Source organism: Cannabis sativa, chromosome 6 (genome assembly GCF_029168945.1).
Source record: "Cannabis sativa cultivar Pink pepper isolate KNU-18-1 chromosome 6, ASM2916894v1, whole genome shotgun sequence".
Taxonomy (NCBI): Eukaryota; Viridiplantae; Streptophyta; class Magnoliopsida; order Rosales; family Cannabaceae; genus Cannabis; species Cannabis sativa.
The window spans coordinates 60,191,624-60,209,732 of NC_083606.1; the positions used below are offsets into that span (position 1 = coordinate 60,191,624).

General features: G+C 32.3%; 1 protein-coding gene across 3 annotated transcripts; it reads left to right on the top strand.

The window, feature by feature from the left end:
- Positions 1 to 5,965: 5,965 nt before the first annotated feature.
- On the top strand, positions 5,966 to 14,937 carry LOC115724997 (phosphatidylinositol 4-phosphate 5-kinase 8). 3 transcript variants are annotated; one of them, XM_030654389.2, is made up of 10 exons: positions 5,966 to 6,245; positions 7,060 to 7,230; positions 7,360 to 8,421; positions 8,717 to 8,884; positions 9,649 to 9,814; positions 10,973 to 11,083; positions 11,214 to 11,401; positions 12,092 to 12,243; positions 12,736 to 12,907; positions 14,488 to 14,937. In XM_030654389.2, exons 2-10 carry the CDS (start codon positions 7,214 to 7,216, stop codon positions 14,768 to 14,770), a joined length of 2,319 nt encoding a protein of 772 aa, XP_030510249.1. In that variant the 5' UTR covers positions 5,966 to 6,245; positions 7,060 to 7,213; the 3' UTR covers positions 14,771 to 14,937. The 3 variants fall into 3 exon arrangements, with proteins under 3 accessions (XP_030510249.1, XP_060973311.1, XP_030510250.1); XM_061117328.1 differs by having other exon boundaries at positions 5,987 to 6,245; positions 12,739 to 12,907; XM_030654390.2 differs by lacking the exon at positions 5,966 to 6,245 and adding an exon at positions 6,256 to 6,533.
- The last annotated feature ends 3,172 nt before the right edge of the window (positions 14,938 to 18,109 follow it).

Below are 18,109 nucleotides of genomic sequence, written 5' to 3' on the forward strand. Positions count from 1 at the left end.
TCACAATTGGAGCAACGCTCGGTGAACAATCTTTCATATGAAATCTTTCTAAAACTCTGTTGATGTAGGCTTCTTGAGATAAACCTAAGATACCTCGGTATCTATCTCTATGAATCTTAATGCCTATGACATAGGATGCTTCACTCATGTCTTTCATCTTTGAAAGAAATTGTTTCACTTCACGTAGCAACCCTTTATCATTGGATGCAAGAAGAATATCGTCCACATATAAAACAAGAAAACAGATCTTACTCCCACTTTCCTTCAGGTATATGCATTGATCCATGACATTCTCTTCAAATCCAAAGGAAGAGATGACATCATGAAACTTTAAATACCATTTTGTAAATTAAGGCAGTAAAGACCATCAAACAAAATACCATTTCCAACACATTCAGATTTATAATATAAATTGAAATATTTGTCTGAAAATGTAAAAGAAAAACCAAAGGGTATAAGTCTTGAAACTGAAATCAAGTTTCTAGAGAAACTTGGTACATAAAAGGTCTTTTCTAACTTTTAAAAAAACCATTACTTAAAACTAAATTGCATGTTCCAATAGCTTCCACATGTGAGCCCATCTTGTTTCCAGATAAGATGCTTTGCTCACTTGCCACTGGCTTCCTTAGATTTTGAATATCCTGCAAGGAATTTGTTATGTGAATTGTTGAACCGGAATCAATCCACCATGTGTTAAGATTAACATTAGCCATATTAGATTCATAACATACTAAGGAAATTGGATTACCTTTGTCATTCATCCATTTCTTGAACTGGCTGCACTCCTTTTTCGCATGTCCCTTTTGTTTACAAAAGAAACATTTGATGGAATCTTTCTTTATGGCAGCCTTGGGAGCCACGGGCTTTTTCCCTTTGTTCTTCTTGAATGGTTTGCGTTTCTTAGGTTGAGTGGTCAGGTGAACACTTTCTCCTTGCTCCTGTAGGAGCCTGGCTTCCTCTTGAACACACATGGTCCTCAATTCATTGATAGTCCATTTTTCTTTATGTGTGTTGTAGGAAATTTTGAAAGGCCCATACTGTGGAGGAAGATTGTGAAGAATGTAATGAACCAGGAAGGTATCAGGAATGATAACGTCGAGTTTCTTCAAATGAGCAGTGATGTCCCTCATTTTAGAAATATGTTCTCGAACTCCTTTAACACCGATGAGTTTTGTGGACGAGAACTCTTGTATGAGGTTGATGAACAAAGATTTATCTGAAGTGTCAAATTGCTCATCCATCACTTTGATAAAATCTTTCACCTTCTCTGGTGGCTCCACCGATCTACGCATTCCCATAGGAATTCTGGACATAATGAACATGATGCATAGACGATTAGATTGCTCCCACTTTTCACGCAGTGCAATCTCAGCAGCAGTGCTAGTATCAGTGATAGCAGCTGGTTCATCTTTCCTTATTGCATAGTCCATGTCAGTGCAAGCTAGGTGGAGAAGAACTCGTTCCTTCCAGATTTTGAAGTTGTCACTCCTAAGCTCAGGGATTTCACTAGTGATTTTAGCATATTTAGAGGTGGATGAAATAGCTGCAAGAATAGGATTACAAATTTAGATGTTAGAAGAAAATTGAGGCTTTAATGAATTCATGTTTTACCAATGTAGAAACATGATGAAGATGAAATTTTATTAAATCTAAAATTGTCTGTGGGCTAAATTTTAAATCTAATAAAATTATATGAACTTTATGATAGATTTAATGAAGTATTTAAATTAGATTAATGGAGGAATGAAATCTATCTTTAATTAAAATTTGTGATAACACTATTAAATCAAATCCTCATAACTCCCTGTGGGGTAAATTAAGAGTATTTAACTTAATATATTATCTTCAATTAATGTATGATAATTAATTAAATGCTAATTCCTTAATATGAAATTAATGGCAGATTTTTCAAAATTAATTTAGACAATAAATTGTATAAATTTGGTAATATATAATTCAATGCACAAATTAGCACAATTTTTACATGCCTAAATAAATCATGTAATAAATTACCAAATTAAACAAATTTTCATTTTCAATTTATACTAGATATATGTATTAAACAAAAATGGAAAATTAACTAAATGCAATTTATTGACTAAATTAACACAAAAAATAGGAAAATAATTAATATTCTAAATAAAAAAAAATTTATAAAAAATTCGGAATTTTTCCTTTTTTTTTTTTTGAAAAATCACACTGTATAAACGACTTGTCATTTTTACAAAATGCAAAACGACACGTCGTTTTTGCCAATCTGAAGGGGACTGAAAATGCATAGAAAAACGACACGTTCTTTTTTCACAAGGGGAAAAACGACACGTCGTTTCTCTCCTGAAGGGCTGCTTCACAAGACGGAAAAACGACATGTCGTTTACAACGAACGACAACTGCAACGTAGGTTTCAAACGACACGTCGTTTTTGACAAACGACACGTCGTTTTTTGACAAACGACACGTCGTTGTTTTTTGACAAACGACATGTCATTTGCGTCGTCTTCTTTAGCCAAACTGGGTCAATTTTTACCTGTTTTTCTGCACGCGGGTCCGTCGAACCCGACCCAAACCCGATCGGAAATGACAATTCCGACGACCAAATTGCGTGTTTTCAAATCTAAAATGTTCTAAATCAAATAATAAAGAGATCCACATAGATTTTATGCACGAAAACACGAAAAAATATAAACTTTAATAACACGAAGTTAATCGGGTCCGAAAAAATTTTAACTAATTTTTTTTCCAGCTTTAAGTTTTTCAAAGGATTTTCAATGCTTAGATCGATCTATAATACTATACGAATATAGTAATATATATAGTATTCGAAATAAACACCGAAAAAATGAAAAACGGAAAAATTAAACTTTACACCGATAACTTTATGTTATATATATATATTTGTATGTATATATCACATAAATTAAAATGAATATTATTATGCGATAAAATATATATATAATATACAATATATATAAATATATGTAAATATACCGAAAATTGAAAAATATATATATACTGTACGTATAAACTATATAATATATATATGAATTGAATGTATATATAGGTATATACGTATGAAAATGTATATATATAATATGAATAGTATGAATAATATGAATGTATATACAAAAAATAAATATATAACATATATATGAATACCGAGTGTATATACGTGTATACATATATATGAAACTCAAATACAATCAAGGCAGAGATAAAACTGCTCTGATACCAACTGTTAGAGTATAATGTAGTATATGTAATATAGCATATACAAACGATATGAAATGCGGAAAATAAACTGTAATCATATCGATAATATATGTAATGAAAGGATTGATATACCTCCAGTCATTGATCTTTGAGCTTCAATCCCTGCGATAGCTTCGGTATTGGAGTTCGGGCTTCCTCGCTCTCTCAACTCTCTTTAGATGGAATTTTGCTGAATGAAATCAGAATAAGTGAGAAGCTCGGGGACTGAGACCCTATATTTATAGGTGAGATACTCCATCAGTATCTGCGCCACATTAATTGTCAGAATATTTTGACAATTAATTCAAGAAATCAAATCAGGTAATGAATATAGAAATCTGACCATATATAGAATATTACATAATTGATTTTGTCCAGATTCAATGAATATAAAATATTCATTTATCAGAAAATCAATTATTTATTTATTTCCTTAAATAGAAAATTATTTCCATAAATAGAAAGTTATTTCCATAAATAGAAAATTCATTTCTATAATTAAAATATTCTAATATCTCTTTCACACACTTAGAATTGTATTCAAATCTTTAGGAAAGAGTGTCTTTGTTATGTAGAGAAGAGTTGTTCTACTCTTACTCTGTTTATTTGTTGTTTGTATTATCTTGAGTCTGTATTCAAGTCTACAACGAAGAAGAACATCAGTGCACCTTCGGGAGAAGGTATTTACAAGCTTTCGGGAGATTACTTTTGAAGTCTTGCATCGGGAGGATACAAGCACATCTTCGGGAGAAGGGTTTTACAAGCTTTCGAGAGATTGCTTTTGAAGTCTTGCATCGGGAGGATACAAGCACATCTTCGGGAGAAGGGTTTTACAAGCTTTCGAGAGATTGCTTTTGAAGTCTTGCATCGGGATGATACAAGCACACAACCTTCGGGAGATGGTTGTATAGGCTTTCGGGAGATAGCCTTTAAGCCTTGAATCGGGAGGATTCAAGCACTCTTCAAGGTGATCGAAGGGAGTTCGAGCTCTTGGAGTTTTATCAAGATTCAGTTAGTAGGTGGAATACATCAAGCTTGCGGCATACAATAAGAGGGAGTCTATTTATGCATAAGTCAATTACTTTGTATTTTTGATACCGATCTAATGAATCTTATCTCTGGGCGTGGCCCCATGGACTAGTAACAATCTGAAAGGATTGTTGAAACCACGTACAAAAATCTTGTGTGTTTTTACTTTTATGCACTGTTTGTTTTTCTGGGTTTCTCTGGAGTTACAAAGTTGTATTCTGTAACTACGGAAAAACTGTTTTCAGTACCAGTTTCATTATTCCGCATTTAATTAATCACATAATTAAATAATTAAACTGAAAATATTAAAATACGGAATTTCAAGACTTCTTCAAAAAGCTTTTCAAATAATCATTTTGTGATTCTTTATCACTTTGATTATATTAAAACACTAACGAATATTAGTAAACTATATATTCACTTCCGAGAATATACGAATTGAATTAAATAGTAAATATATATATATACACATCTTGTAACAATAATAATTTAAAACCATTAATTTCAAGAAGTAATAAAATATGTATATATTAATTTGCTTCTGACATTACTAATATACATAAAATTTATATTTTTTAAATATAATTTCATGTCTATTTATTCTCTTCAGGGAATGATATTTAAATATTCTGAATGTATAATAAATTTGTGTTATTTTAAAATATGTGTACAATTCACATTCTATTCAATAATCAAATTTAATTTTACCTTTATTATAAGTGTGTCTGTTCTACAGGTACGTGACCACTATTATTCAATTCCACACATGATATATAAATTCTATGCATGCACTTTGATTGTATATGGTATTTCATCTTCTGATTGTTTCTAATTTTTTTTGGAAATATTTGAGTAATAAATATTACCATTGATTATTTAAAATTATTGCATTCATTTCGGGAAATAGCGTTGAACAAGCAGAATATTATTATAAATTTCTGAAATTAATGATTTTTTAGTTGTATTCACATAAATACAATATTTTTGACAAATAGAAAATATTTACTTGAGGAAATATTTGCTAAAATCTATTGATAATATTTCGTAACATAATTAATATTTTTAGTTTTTAATCACTCTTTATTATATAGTTAACTAATTAATGTAAATAATGATATTTGTATTGATAAAATAATATGCATATATATATGTTATGATTTACCTAGAAACATTACCATTAACAAGAAAAAATTAGTTAAATATTCTAATTTTCTTATATAATTATAATAATATGGTTTTAATCAATCTCTATAAATAATTATATATTAGATAATAATTACATAATAAATTTATATAATAATTATATTTGTATTAATTAATAAAAATATATTAATATGTCGCGTTGCGATTGACTAGCGATACTTCTTAAAAGCTATTATATTAAATTATATGGGACCCGATACTTAGTTGAACTAATATCGATATTGACACGTAGGAGAGTGCTAGGCACCACTAGTGCCTTCTAGCATTTCCCTATATTTTTTTCCCAAATCTACTTTTAGTCTTAATTAGAGGTAACAATTTGTCATTTGAGGGTGATATTTGTCACACACTCACACTCCACAAACCTTCAAAAAAAAAATAAAAATAATAATTCACATGTTGTCAATTTTGTTTTTTTTTGATAAAAAATAAATAAATAAAAGAGAAAAAGAAAAAGAAAAAAAACACAAAGACAAAATAAGAACAGAGAGGGAGAAAGAAAGGTGAAGTGTCAATTGAAGGAGAGGATCTCAAAAAGAGATGATGGGCTTCAATAAAATATATTTTTTTATTTTATTTGGTAGGGGAAAAGACCGGCTTCCTGTTTTAAACAACTCATAAATTTTTAATTAATTATTATTTAAATAAAAGGGTTTTTCTTCTTCTTCTTCTTCTTCTTCCATTTCTTCTCAATTCTCCATAGTTATCTTTCCTCAAGCTCTTTCTCTGGTTCCCTTACAGATTCCTTTCCATTCCAACCTCATGTGAGTTCTCTTCTTCTTATTTTCCTTTTCAAGGTCTTCCTTGTTATCAATTGTGAACTTGTAATGAAAACCAGTTCCGCTTTACGTGAATTATCACTGCTTTGTTTTAATGGACGAAAGAACTGAATCAAGTTTTAAGGGAATGGATGTGTCATCTTATGCTCTCGTTTGATTACTTTTTGCATTTATTTTTGGTCTCTCAATAATTTTCCAACTAGCTCACTGTAGCTCAGAACTCCCAGTTACACTAATCAGCTGGTGTATGGTATGGCTTTTATTTTCTTAGAGGTTTGTGGAGAAAGCTTCAAAACTATGATATGGGTCATTTTTGTGGAGCCAAATTATTATGAGCTATTTTTAATTTCGTGTATTAAGTTTGTGCTCATTCTTTTCCTCTATATGTATAGAAAGCAAGAACATTATGCGCGATGTAAGAGAAAGGCAAAACTGATACTAAATATCCAGTTATGGTGTTAGTGATCTTCTATAAATATTTTTGATTTGGTTAAATTAATTGCACATATAAAATTAAGTTTAAGCTAATGTACTTAATACTATAAAATCTGTTGGTTTCAAGTGCTAAGTTGATTTAAGTATCTGTTCAATTGGTAACATACACATGTACCGGTAACTTCTGGAGCTGAAACATGATTGTTGACCATTATAAGCAAAGTATTTGATGATATTAGGCGTTTTTGTTTGACAGCACAATTATAATCTGAATCTGTATTCAGGAACTGGTAGATTTATATATTTATACAGCAAAATGTTATGCATAATTCCATGAATTCACTGTTCTTATGGTTGACTTCAGGGTCTGAGAGTGCGATGATGAGTTATATATGTTGTGACTGGTGAAGATGAAGATGAATGAAGAATACTTTTCTAACTGCATGATGTCTTGTCTTGATATCAAATATTATAGGAGATGAAAATTGGTTAAAATAATTTAGAACGGCTAGCTGGTTATGGAGAATATTGAAAGGTAAGCTGTAACCATTACTCTGTTCTCTCTTCTTCCCTCTCTATTATACTAATGAATGCCAAGATCAAGGATATAAAGTCAATAGTATCTAACTTTGTGTTTGCTCCAATCTTTTTGAACTGATTCCAGGTTACCTGAGAAAGCCTTCTCGAATGGAGATGTTTACATTGGAAGTTTTCAGGGAGCACTGCCACATGGTAAGGGAAAATATACATGGTCAGATGGGACTGCTTACGAAGGTGATTGGGAAGATGGAAAAATGACAGGCAAAGGGCAAATAATTTGGGTGTCAGGAGCCCAATATGAAGGTGATTTTGCCGGTGATTACCTTCATGGTTTTGGTACCTTCACTGGATCTGATGGCTCTATTTATCGAGGATTGTGGAGGATGAATATTGTTCATGGTTTTGGAAAGAAACAGTATTGTAATTCAGACATATATGAAGGTACATGGAAGGAAGGAGTACACGAAGGTAACGGTAGATATTCTTGGAACTGTGGAAATATGTATATTGGGTGTTGGAAAGGTGGGAAGATGAGTGGTAGAGGGGTTATGAAATGGGCAAATGGTGACCTTTACGATGGCCTTTGGTTAAATGGGCTCAGACATGGATATGGTATTTATAGGTTTGCAGATGGAGGATACTATTTTGGAACGTGGAGTAATGGTCTAAAGGATGGTAAAGGATTGTTCTATCCTGCTGGAAGTAAACATCCTTACTTAAAGAAATGGTGTAGCTCCCGAAATTCAGAGAATGATGAAAAGAACTTGTTACCAGAAGAAAAACCTCAGAGATCAATTGTTAAGAGAAGTCTCTCTGAGAAAATTTCTGCTGGTGGAATTTTGAAAAGTTCAAGTCGAATATCACACAGGGGTGTGTCATTTAGAGAAACTTGGAGTCGTTCAGATTCTTCTAGAGAATTTTTATGTAACGACTCCTCGTGCGCATTGTCCCATGCCTATGGAGGAAGTCAAAATCTGTCTCAGGATAACGACGCTTCTGTTTATGAAAGGGAGTACATGCAAGGGGTTTTGATTAAAGAAAAAATTAGGAGCCATGCAGAGATACCGAGGAAACAAAAAGAACATAAAGCATTTCATGCAGATGAAGTAAAGAAGAGCTCATGTTACAATATTTTTGACGGCCATTGGAGCCAGTATTTAAGACTTAATTTGCAACTTGGTATCAGGTACGTTGCCTGTTATATTACTAGTGTGCACATGATTACTTATTCTATTCAATTGCTGATTGAGATTCATTGTGTAAAGAACTTCATATTTGTTTTTGTTGGTAGAAGTAATGCCCTATCTTTCATTCACCCTCAATCCCAGGATTTAAATAATTTAAAACAATAATTTGAACTACTTTGTTGTATTGTTGCTTCTTCATGATATTTTCTGCATCTCCTTTAGTTAAAATAAAAAAACTATTTACATAGTTCTCTGGGATTATTACTTTACTGAAATTCTTTTTGAAGCTCACAGATATACTGTTGGAAAGATTACCCCAGTGCCTGTGCGTGAAGTTCGATCATCTGATTTTGGGGAGCGGGCTAGGATAAGGATGTATTTCCCCAGAAAAGGTTCTCAATTTACACCTCCCCACGATTCAATTGATTTCTACTGGAAAGATTATTGTCCAATGGTGTTTAGGTATTTTCCAATCTTATTAAAACGATGCAAGCATATATGTATATTGTTTGGTTAAAAGCTACTTGAGATCTACCTGTCTATATTTCAATTGAATAGAACTTCATTTTATGGTCAAAGACTTATCTAATAGCTTTTATTTATTTCCTAACACAAACAACATGCTCATTTTACATCCTATTGTCTTGAATATCTTCCACATTCCCATTGTGTTTGCCATTTGATTGAGGTGATGTGAGTTGGAGTCGGAGTTGTATCAGTGTGATAAAAGAACTAACCCTTTTTTCACTTTTCATGTTTTATATGTGACATTGCTTTGCTTTAGGAGGCCAATTAGCTTTGAAAATTTCGGATTCTTGGGTTCTGTAGACAGAAAGAAGAAGAAAAGTTCAAGAAAATATTAGTTTGTTTTGAGTTCAAGTTCTAGGTATCAATCTAAATGCATATGGATTGAAAACATAATGTCCTCAAATGTTTATGCATTGAAGTTGCAAGAGAAAATGAAAAAAATTGTATTATGTGTTATAATTTTTAGATACACTTTTATCAGGAATTCCTGCCTTTTCTTTTGTTTGTATTTTCTGTTGGATATAGAAGTGTCGAATCTTGAAAAACGAAAAGTATTCAGCTCTCAGTTGTTATCTGAAATTCCTAATTTTAAAGTCCAAAATGCGTAGAGCATCCAACATTATACTCTTACATTTTCATAGTTACATAACCTGTTTATAACTTTGTATATTCATTCTAATTTTGTTAGCCTATTTTAGGAATTTGAGGGAGATGTTCAAGTTGGATGCGGCAGATTACATGATGTCCATTTGCGGTGATGATGGTTTAAGAGAGCTCTCTTCTCAAGGAAAAAGTGGGAGTCTCTTCTTTCTATCTCATGATGATAGATTTGTGATTAAGACATTAAAAAAATCTGAACTTAAGGTTTGAACACAAACTTCCACAGTCAATTATTTGTATTCCTAGCTTTTAATCGGTTTTATTTGTCTATCTGTGTCAACCTTGACAATTTATTTATTTTCGAGTCTAAGAGTACGAATAAGGTGCTGCTGTATATCAATTGTTTGAAAGCTTGCAAGTATCTCTCTCAGGGTTAATGTTGGCATATGATAACAAACTTATGGAAGCCCACAAAAATAGGATAGTAATGTGAAAGTGAGGTTTCATATTGAAATACCTTATTGTATTTCACAAGTAAGCTGGATATTGGCTGAACCTTAGAGTTGAAAACAATCCAGGGACAATATTAGTTTGAGACATACCTTCCTTGGGGTTCTAACTAATTGGTACTGTTTTTAGCGGTCATTCTCTCTCTCTCTCTCTCTCTCTCTCTCTCTCTCTCTCTCTCATATATATTGGGAAATGAAAAAAAGCTATGAATGATCAAGGCAGTGGGTAGTAATTTGAAACCATATTAAAATCATAATCGTATGTCATTTTCTAAGCATTTGGTCCGTAGGATTGCCTTTTATTTTTCACTTATTGGAATTAAAACAATGCTTTGGCACCCTATATAGGATCCACTATGAAAGTTTTACTCATGTGGCTAAACATTCCATTTTCATTTTGTTTATTGATAAGATGGTCAATATACGTCATACCAACTGGGGTGTTTGTTATAGAGGTAATGCAAAAAAAAGTGGTGGAACCTTTTCCTTGCAGACTTGACTGTGTGGTTGCCCTTACATGTATATGACCTCGCCAGCCCTCACCTCTCCTATAATAAGTGATTTGACTGAGTTGTGTCAATAAGTACTTAATTTCTTATTATTAATACTAGGCTTATCAGCTTTACATATTGCTAGGACTAAAGTATATTAACTTCATCTGGATTCAATTTACGTGCATGGTTAGGTGTATAAAATATTGCTGTGTTATATGAGACATAAACCTTTTCTTTTCCTGCCCACGTCCTCTTTTTTTTTTTTTTCATTGGTTATTTTTTATAATTATTATTTTTCATTTGAAAATAAACTTAGCTGTTTATTTACCTTGCTGATTTGAACAAGCTACAGAACAATGATATAATTAACTGTCTTTATTACTGTTATTATTTATCCTTCTAATTTCATCTTTCTGTAGGTGTTGCTCAGAATGTTGCCTAAATACTATAGTCATGTAGGAGAGCATGAAAATACTCTCATAACAAAATTTTTTGGACTCCATCGGATAAAACTAAGAGCTGGAAGGAAGGTATGGACTGGTTTCTGTCCAATGATCTGCTTTACTTTCTCACAAACATCTAGCTCATTTTTAGATGCTCATGCATCTAACATTTGATTTATCTGGAAATTTTTGCCTTTGCTAATCAGTTTCTTTTCAGGTACGTTTTGTGGTGATGGGGAATATGTTCTTTACTGAATTACGGATTCATCGTCGCTATGATTTGAAGGGGTCAACTCAAGGGAGAACAACAGATCAAGATAAAGTTGACCAGAATACCACGTTGAAAGATCTAGATCTGGCATATGAGTTTCATATGGACAAATTATTACGAGAATCCCTTTTCAAGTAAGTACTGATTTTTTTCCAATGTAACCACTGTTATAGTCCCATTTTCGGTTTGTTAAATGCTAAAAGTTCAAATATTGCTAAAAAATTGTTTTTCTACAATTATTGAGAATAATAGAAGTTAATGACATGAAACACAAAATGAACTGATGTTAATGTGTCTAGACCAACATGCATGATTTCCATAAATTTGACCAAATAAATTTAGCTATAGAAGTTTATATGTGTATAAGGTTTATTATTTTATTTTTCCTACTAAACAAAATCTCCAATTTTCTTTGTTGGACAAGGACAAACTACTTGTACATTCGGCAAAAAAAACCTAGTTGTACTTTTTTTTGCTAAGCAAATCCTGTATAATTCATCTGTTTAATATTCTGTTAACTGCAGTGGTGGTGATAGAAAAAGTTGATGTAATATTATTGTTGCTGGGAATTACCGCATTTCTTAGTTTTTAGCTCTTATTTCTGGCTGAGATTGTTTTGGTGTGATTAATGTAAACTGGGGACTCCTATGGTTGAGTTTACAATATACAATAAAATTATTTTTTTCTTATAAATTAATAAAATAATATAAAATTTGATTCATTAATTAACTATTATATTTGGTTGTGCATTGTAATGGCATCTGTTAGGTAAATAATGTCGATTTACATTCTAACATGGTAGAATCCTTTAATTTTTTTCGCAGGCAAATATTATTGGACTGTAAGTTCTTAGAATCTCAACAGATTATTGATTATAGCCTTCTGGTGGGATTACATTTTAGAGCTCCTGAAAGGTTCAAGTCCTTGCAACCTCCTGATCCAGCAAACACTCAGGAGAATTTACCCTCCCATAATGGTAGGCTCCAATGCAGACAATTTTCTTTCCTAATTATATCTTTTAATTGTTAAAGAATTTGGTGATTTTGGTGTAGAAGCGTTTTTGTTTCACCATAGCTCAAATGAATGGCATTTTTTTTATAAGAAAATATATTTTACAAGTAAAATACATGGCACTGTTAAACCAAGATGTATGGTCTACATAGAACCAGACATGAAGGTACTGGTCTTGCTTCTAAGAAACACCAAGCTAACACCTTTGTTTAACTTCCTTATTGTCAACTCATACTTCAAAGCCTGTAATGCTACCTTTTGGTAGTTCATGTGTAGGTATTAGTTATTTGGAATTCGATTGCACAAATAACGTGGGAGTCAGCCACACGATTTAATGTTGAGGAGCATGAGTGCATGTTGTCTAACATAGAACATTTTAACTATTGTTTTGTTTGGTGACGAACAGGAAATTATTGCTGTATTCTAATTTTTTTCTTGATTAATCAAATTTGAGTAGTAGGTGAACATTTACAAGGTGAGTTCCAGATTCCTCCGAATGGGCTACGATTAGTAACCCATGAACCCAGCTCTGTTAGTACTGCACCAGGTCCTCACATCAGAGGGAAGACACTAAAAGCATACTCTATAGGTGACATGGAAGTTGATGTTTTACTTCCTGGAACTGCAAGGTATACCAACTCATCTCAATTTTCATCTATTACCTAATATTTATTTCTTGCTATTTCTTAGTATTTTGGAGCTGTGTAAGAGTTGGTTCATATCTCATCTGTTCTCACATTTAGCTCTCATGTGATGCATAGTGCCCCGCTCTTATTAATTAAGGAGATTAAGATTTTCTTTTTCCCATAACATCCACTTGCCGTACAATAATTTGGCAATGTTCTGGTGATGCCGATTCCTCTCCTATATGTTGTACGAATTTTGCATTGGCATCCCAGGTGAAGGAACAATATCAAAATAGTTGATTGCTAGACCTCCAATTTGGTTTTGCAGAAAACACAACAATTTGGAGAAATCTATAGAAATGTCTCTTTACACTTTTCTCCATATTAGTCATCACTTTCAATATTGAGCATAAAGTTTCCCACAATCTAATTAAGTTGGGAAAGTTTGTAATTTTTGCTTCAGCAAAGAACAATATACCATCTATAAACTGTAGTTGCAAGACTTCAACGTTCGACCTTATCCCTACCATTCACTAGCATTTGAAAGAGAACTTTCAACTTTGCTTTATCCACAAATCTTCCCAATCCGTTTGCCACAAAGATAAAAAAGGAAATGTGATAGAGGGTCATCTATTACCTTAAATTTCCCCTTAGTTTACCATTAAATCCTGATCAAATATGTTACCAAGGATTAGCACCATGTCATTCACAATTGCCATTTTAGCTTTGTATCCTCTTTGCTCCATCTTTATCATATGCTTTTTTCGAAATCAATCATTAACAGGACACCTTTACTACCATTGACCCTATATTCCTTTTCCAAACTTCAAAGCAACAATAAACACATCTACCTACATCCTAAGTGATAGCCATAGGATACATATTCAAGATACTGCCACTTTAGTCACCGTGATCAGCGAGTCGGTAAGCAAAATGTAGAATACTATTGCTGAAAAAGAAAGAATATTCGGAGGAGATAACCCAGGTTCATCGATGTCTTTGCATCTGAATAATTAGAAAAATGACTTTGGTCTTTTATCTCGACTTGTTTTCCTTATTGCCTGGTTGGGGCTTCTTATTCTAGTAGAAAAAAAAAAAGTGTTAGTACATTCTTACTACACATTACACCTTATGTTAAAGTAGATGTATACTCTTAACTACCTCTGAAGACACTATGGGTTATAAAAATTCTTTTATTTGTTTGTATATTTTTTCTTTTCTGTAGCTTTGAAGTGATCTCACGTAAATCCGTGGTTTCACTTTATTTGATGTTTAATTAAAGAGAAATTGTTTTGAGCTGTACAAAATTCTGCATAGCTTTAACACTAGGATGCACTTTCAAGGAGATTTATATCATAGAATTAGCTGGGATGAGCGGTAAAGTCCAAAATTATCAAAGAGTCATGATTCTTTACTCCATTTTTTTGTGCTTTGATTAATTAGATTGACGTTTAGGGTGTATGGGGGGAGTGAGAGTGGGTCAGAGCACATGAAATATGACCTCTGTGCCACAATAGTATCTACTAGACGAAATTCGAGAGCAGATTGTAACAAGTTTACTGACTAATTTGCATTGTACTCAGGCTACGAGTGCAACTGGGAGTAAACATGCCCGCACAAGCACAACACAAGCTTCCTGCCAATGCACAACAAGACTCTGCTGAAGTTGAACTCTTCGAGGTTTATGATGTTGTTCTTTACATGGGCATAATTGACATATTGCAGGAGTACAATGTAAAAAAGAAACTTGAGCACGCATACAAGTCGATGAAATTCGATCCTTTGTCAATTTCTGTTTGTGAGCCACACATGTATGCTAAGCGGTTCTCTGAATTCTTGGAGAAAGTTTTTCCAGTTGTTCCTTGAAGCTTTCTTGTTTACTGCAGTTTTCATTCCTATTCTTTATTTGAACTATACCGAAAGCTTCATATCGGCAGGCAATTATTACTTCAAGCAATTCTTTCATTACCATTTATTGTATAGCTGTACAATCATGTAATAAGTACATTCAGTTTAATTTTATGTTTTATTTTTTTTTTTTGTATATTCAATGCTATGTACAAGTTCATGATCAACTCGTTTTTCAGTTGATGCATAATCTTGTCTAAAACATGGGTAAAAGCTTTTTCTCACATTGGCAACTACTACTCAGATCTTCAAATTGAAGAGTTGGTAAGAGCAACAAAATCTTGAGAAAATCAAATGCTAAGCAATAAAATCTTGAAAATCAAATGAACTTGTGCAAATTAGATGTTGATTAACATGTAAAAATAACCGATTTAATTTAATATACATATTTATGTAAATTTTTAAAAAGTTATATATACAATCAATATTTTAATGTAAAAAAATAGTGATTTAAAAATCTAATGAATATAATAGATCAAGTGTATATTTTATTCTTATTTTAAGGAAAATATAATCTAAATCAAAATTAAATATTTCTTTATGTATACATTTTTTTTTTCTTTTCCTTTTAGTTTGTTATTTAATTTAATTTGTCGTTGGAGATATAAAACAACAAAAGTTTATTTTTATTTTGTTGTTAGTTATGAGAATAAAAATCAATAAATATTAACTAATTCAATATTAAAAAGTAACCAATCCAATCTGTACTTTTGCGGATTGGATTGTATTTGAGTTATTATGCAGATTGGATTGGATTCAAAAAATAAAATTCGCATTTAGTGCAGATTGGATGCACTATGAGCAAAATAGTGCAGATTGAATTGGATAAACACTCTTACATATAATCTCGTTCGTTCTTTCTTTTGCTTCATTTTACCAAATTGAATGAGAATAATCCATCTCTTTCCTCTCCTACTGTTACCCATGTTTACGACAGGGAACACGTGAAATCTAGATAGCAAACATAGTGCAAATATTCAAAGCCCAACAGTGGACCCAAATAATGTCACTAGAACGAATCCATAAGTCATTAGTTCTTTCGAGTAAATAGCAGTCAACTCGTCCAGGTGAGTCCTCATCCAACATGGTCAACATTAAGAAGACATATAAATGCACAGTCGAAACAAGCCTACAACGTGTATTCGGAAGTCAAGTGTAGTTACCCGTTTTCTACCAAATCGCACAAGATCAGGAATTATCTTCCTAGAATCTTGGACAAAGATCATATATAGCTAAATAAGAAAGTAGGGTTGTACCACCCTACTAAATTAGGTGTGTTACCGTGATTTTATAATTTCTGTGCACGCCTTTGTTTATCAAATGGTTTAATGAAAAACGTGAATAATTAAAATTTTCTTAAATAATTGAAACTTTAAAAATAAACATAATTTATATAAGTTCGGGATCCCGTTAAAATTTACATAAGTTTACAAAATACTTGCATTACAAAAATTATCTTTTATATTATTACTAAAACGGTGAGCCTAAACTGTCTCGAAGACCCTGAACGCTCCAGGTCTAACCGTCTTGATATGTTCAATATTTACCCTAGCTTTAGACTCATCCCAGTTCGATTCTAACTCTTACATGTACATACATGTAATAACTGTGAGTCGACAAACTCAATAAGAAAAGCATAATCATATCATAACATAAACCAGATTATAACTAGGCGCCCATACACCTAATCATAACCCTATTCCATGTCCCACGCGTACTGAGTCTAGAACGTTCGTACGACAGTACTATCGACCATAATATCAGCTTATACTTGGTACTCTAGTTGTACCGATGTGATAGTGTCAATCAGTACTTATGCCAAACATACATTCATCGATATCAAATATAACTCTATATATATTGATACCGCTATTTTAATGTAATCTAATAGGCATTCATAAATATGCATGCTAAACATGTAATCACATATGCATATCATTATACTAATCTTAGCTTGATTCCGAATGCAAGCATGCCGGTAACTCTGAGAGGAAACTGCTGCTCGATGATTTGGCCCTAAGTCATAATTTTAGTAAAACTTCTAAGTGATCCGCTAAATCACTTTTGGGAACTTAAACTTGAAACTAAAGATTTCCCTATACTAAACCCTACGCCGAAAAAAACCACTAAAAATGAGATCTCGAGAAAAGTACCCAAGAAATGGTAGGTTGTTTCAGAGCAAACGACAAGCCATTTTTTTTGGGTTTTTTGCCTGGAAAAACGGTAGGCCGTTTTACCAAAAACGACCTGCCATTTTTATAGCAGGTTTTCCCCAAAATCCCAAAACTACCTCAAATCAAATCCAAACCTTTCCAAACTTTCCAGAACACGTAACTTAAGTCCAGTATCATATTTCAACAAATAAAAGCATCCACAAAGCTCTGACTAAAAAACTACCATTGTTGAGCTAAGTTTGAGCTCGAAACTCAAACCTAGCTCAAACCTTGCCAACAACAAACAATCTACCCAAAACCAGCTCAAGCAAACATAAATTAATCGCTAGACTTCAATTATAACAATAACCAAACTCAACAAAACCTTTAGCTTAAAATTACATAATCAAACCTAACTTTTTTCTCTTGAAATGAAGAGAAAAAAAAGACAAGAAACTTACCTCAACCTTGGCTAAGAAAACCCTTGAATTCCTATGCTGAAATCCCTACTGCTTGGTCTAAAATTGGTGAGGAAAATCTTGGTTTTCCTTGGTTCCTTGGTTTAGCCGAACAAGAAGAGAGAGAGTGAAGAGGTTGGATGAGTTTTGTTTGCTATTGACTATTCTACCTTATTCCTAATTAAACATATACCTTAACTAAAAATAATTCTCACCCAAAAAATTAACTAATTGATTTCTATTTAAGTCCATAAGGACAAAATCCACCTCTTGGAAAAATTTCCAAAATTACCCTTCTTCAAGCTTAAGTCATTTCTAGGCTTTAACGGTCCAAAACCATAACTTTGGATAATCCTGACATTTTTAATGTCTAGATATACTATCGTGTTAGTTCCAAGATATTCAATCATACCAAGTAACTCTATTGGCCAAATCATCGCATTCCACTGTTACCAGGCATAAAACATGAAAATCATAAAATTTCATATACATTATATATAATGCATCTAGAATTCAAATATATCTCCATAATTGAGAAAATATTTTCCTAAGGCCTATTTATGGCAATAAGCCTTAATTTCTACTAAGAGACATATAATCATAAAATAATAAGTAAATCTTTAATTATCTGCTAATTATCATGATTTAACAATGCGATCATTACAATTATCCCCCGTTAAAAGAAT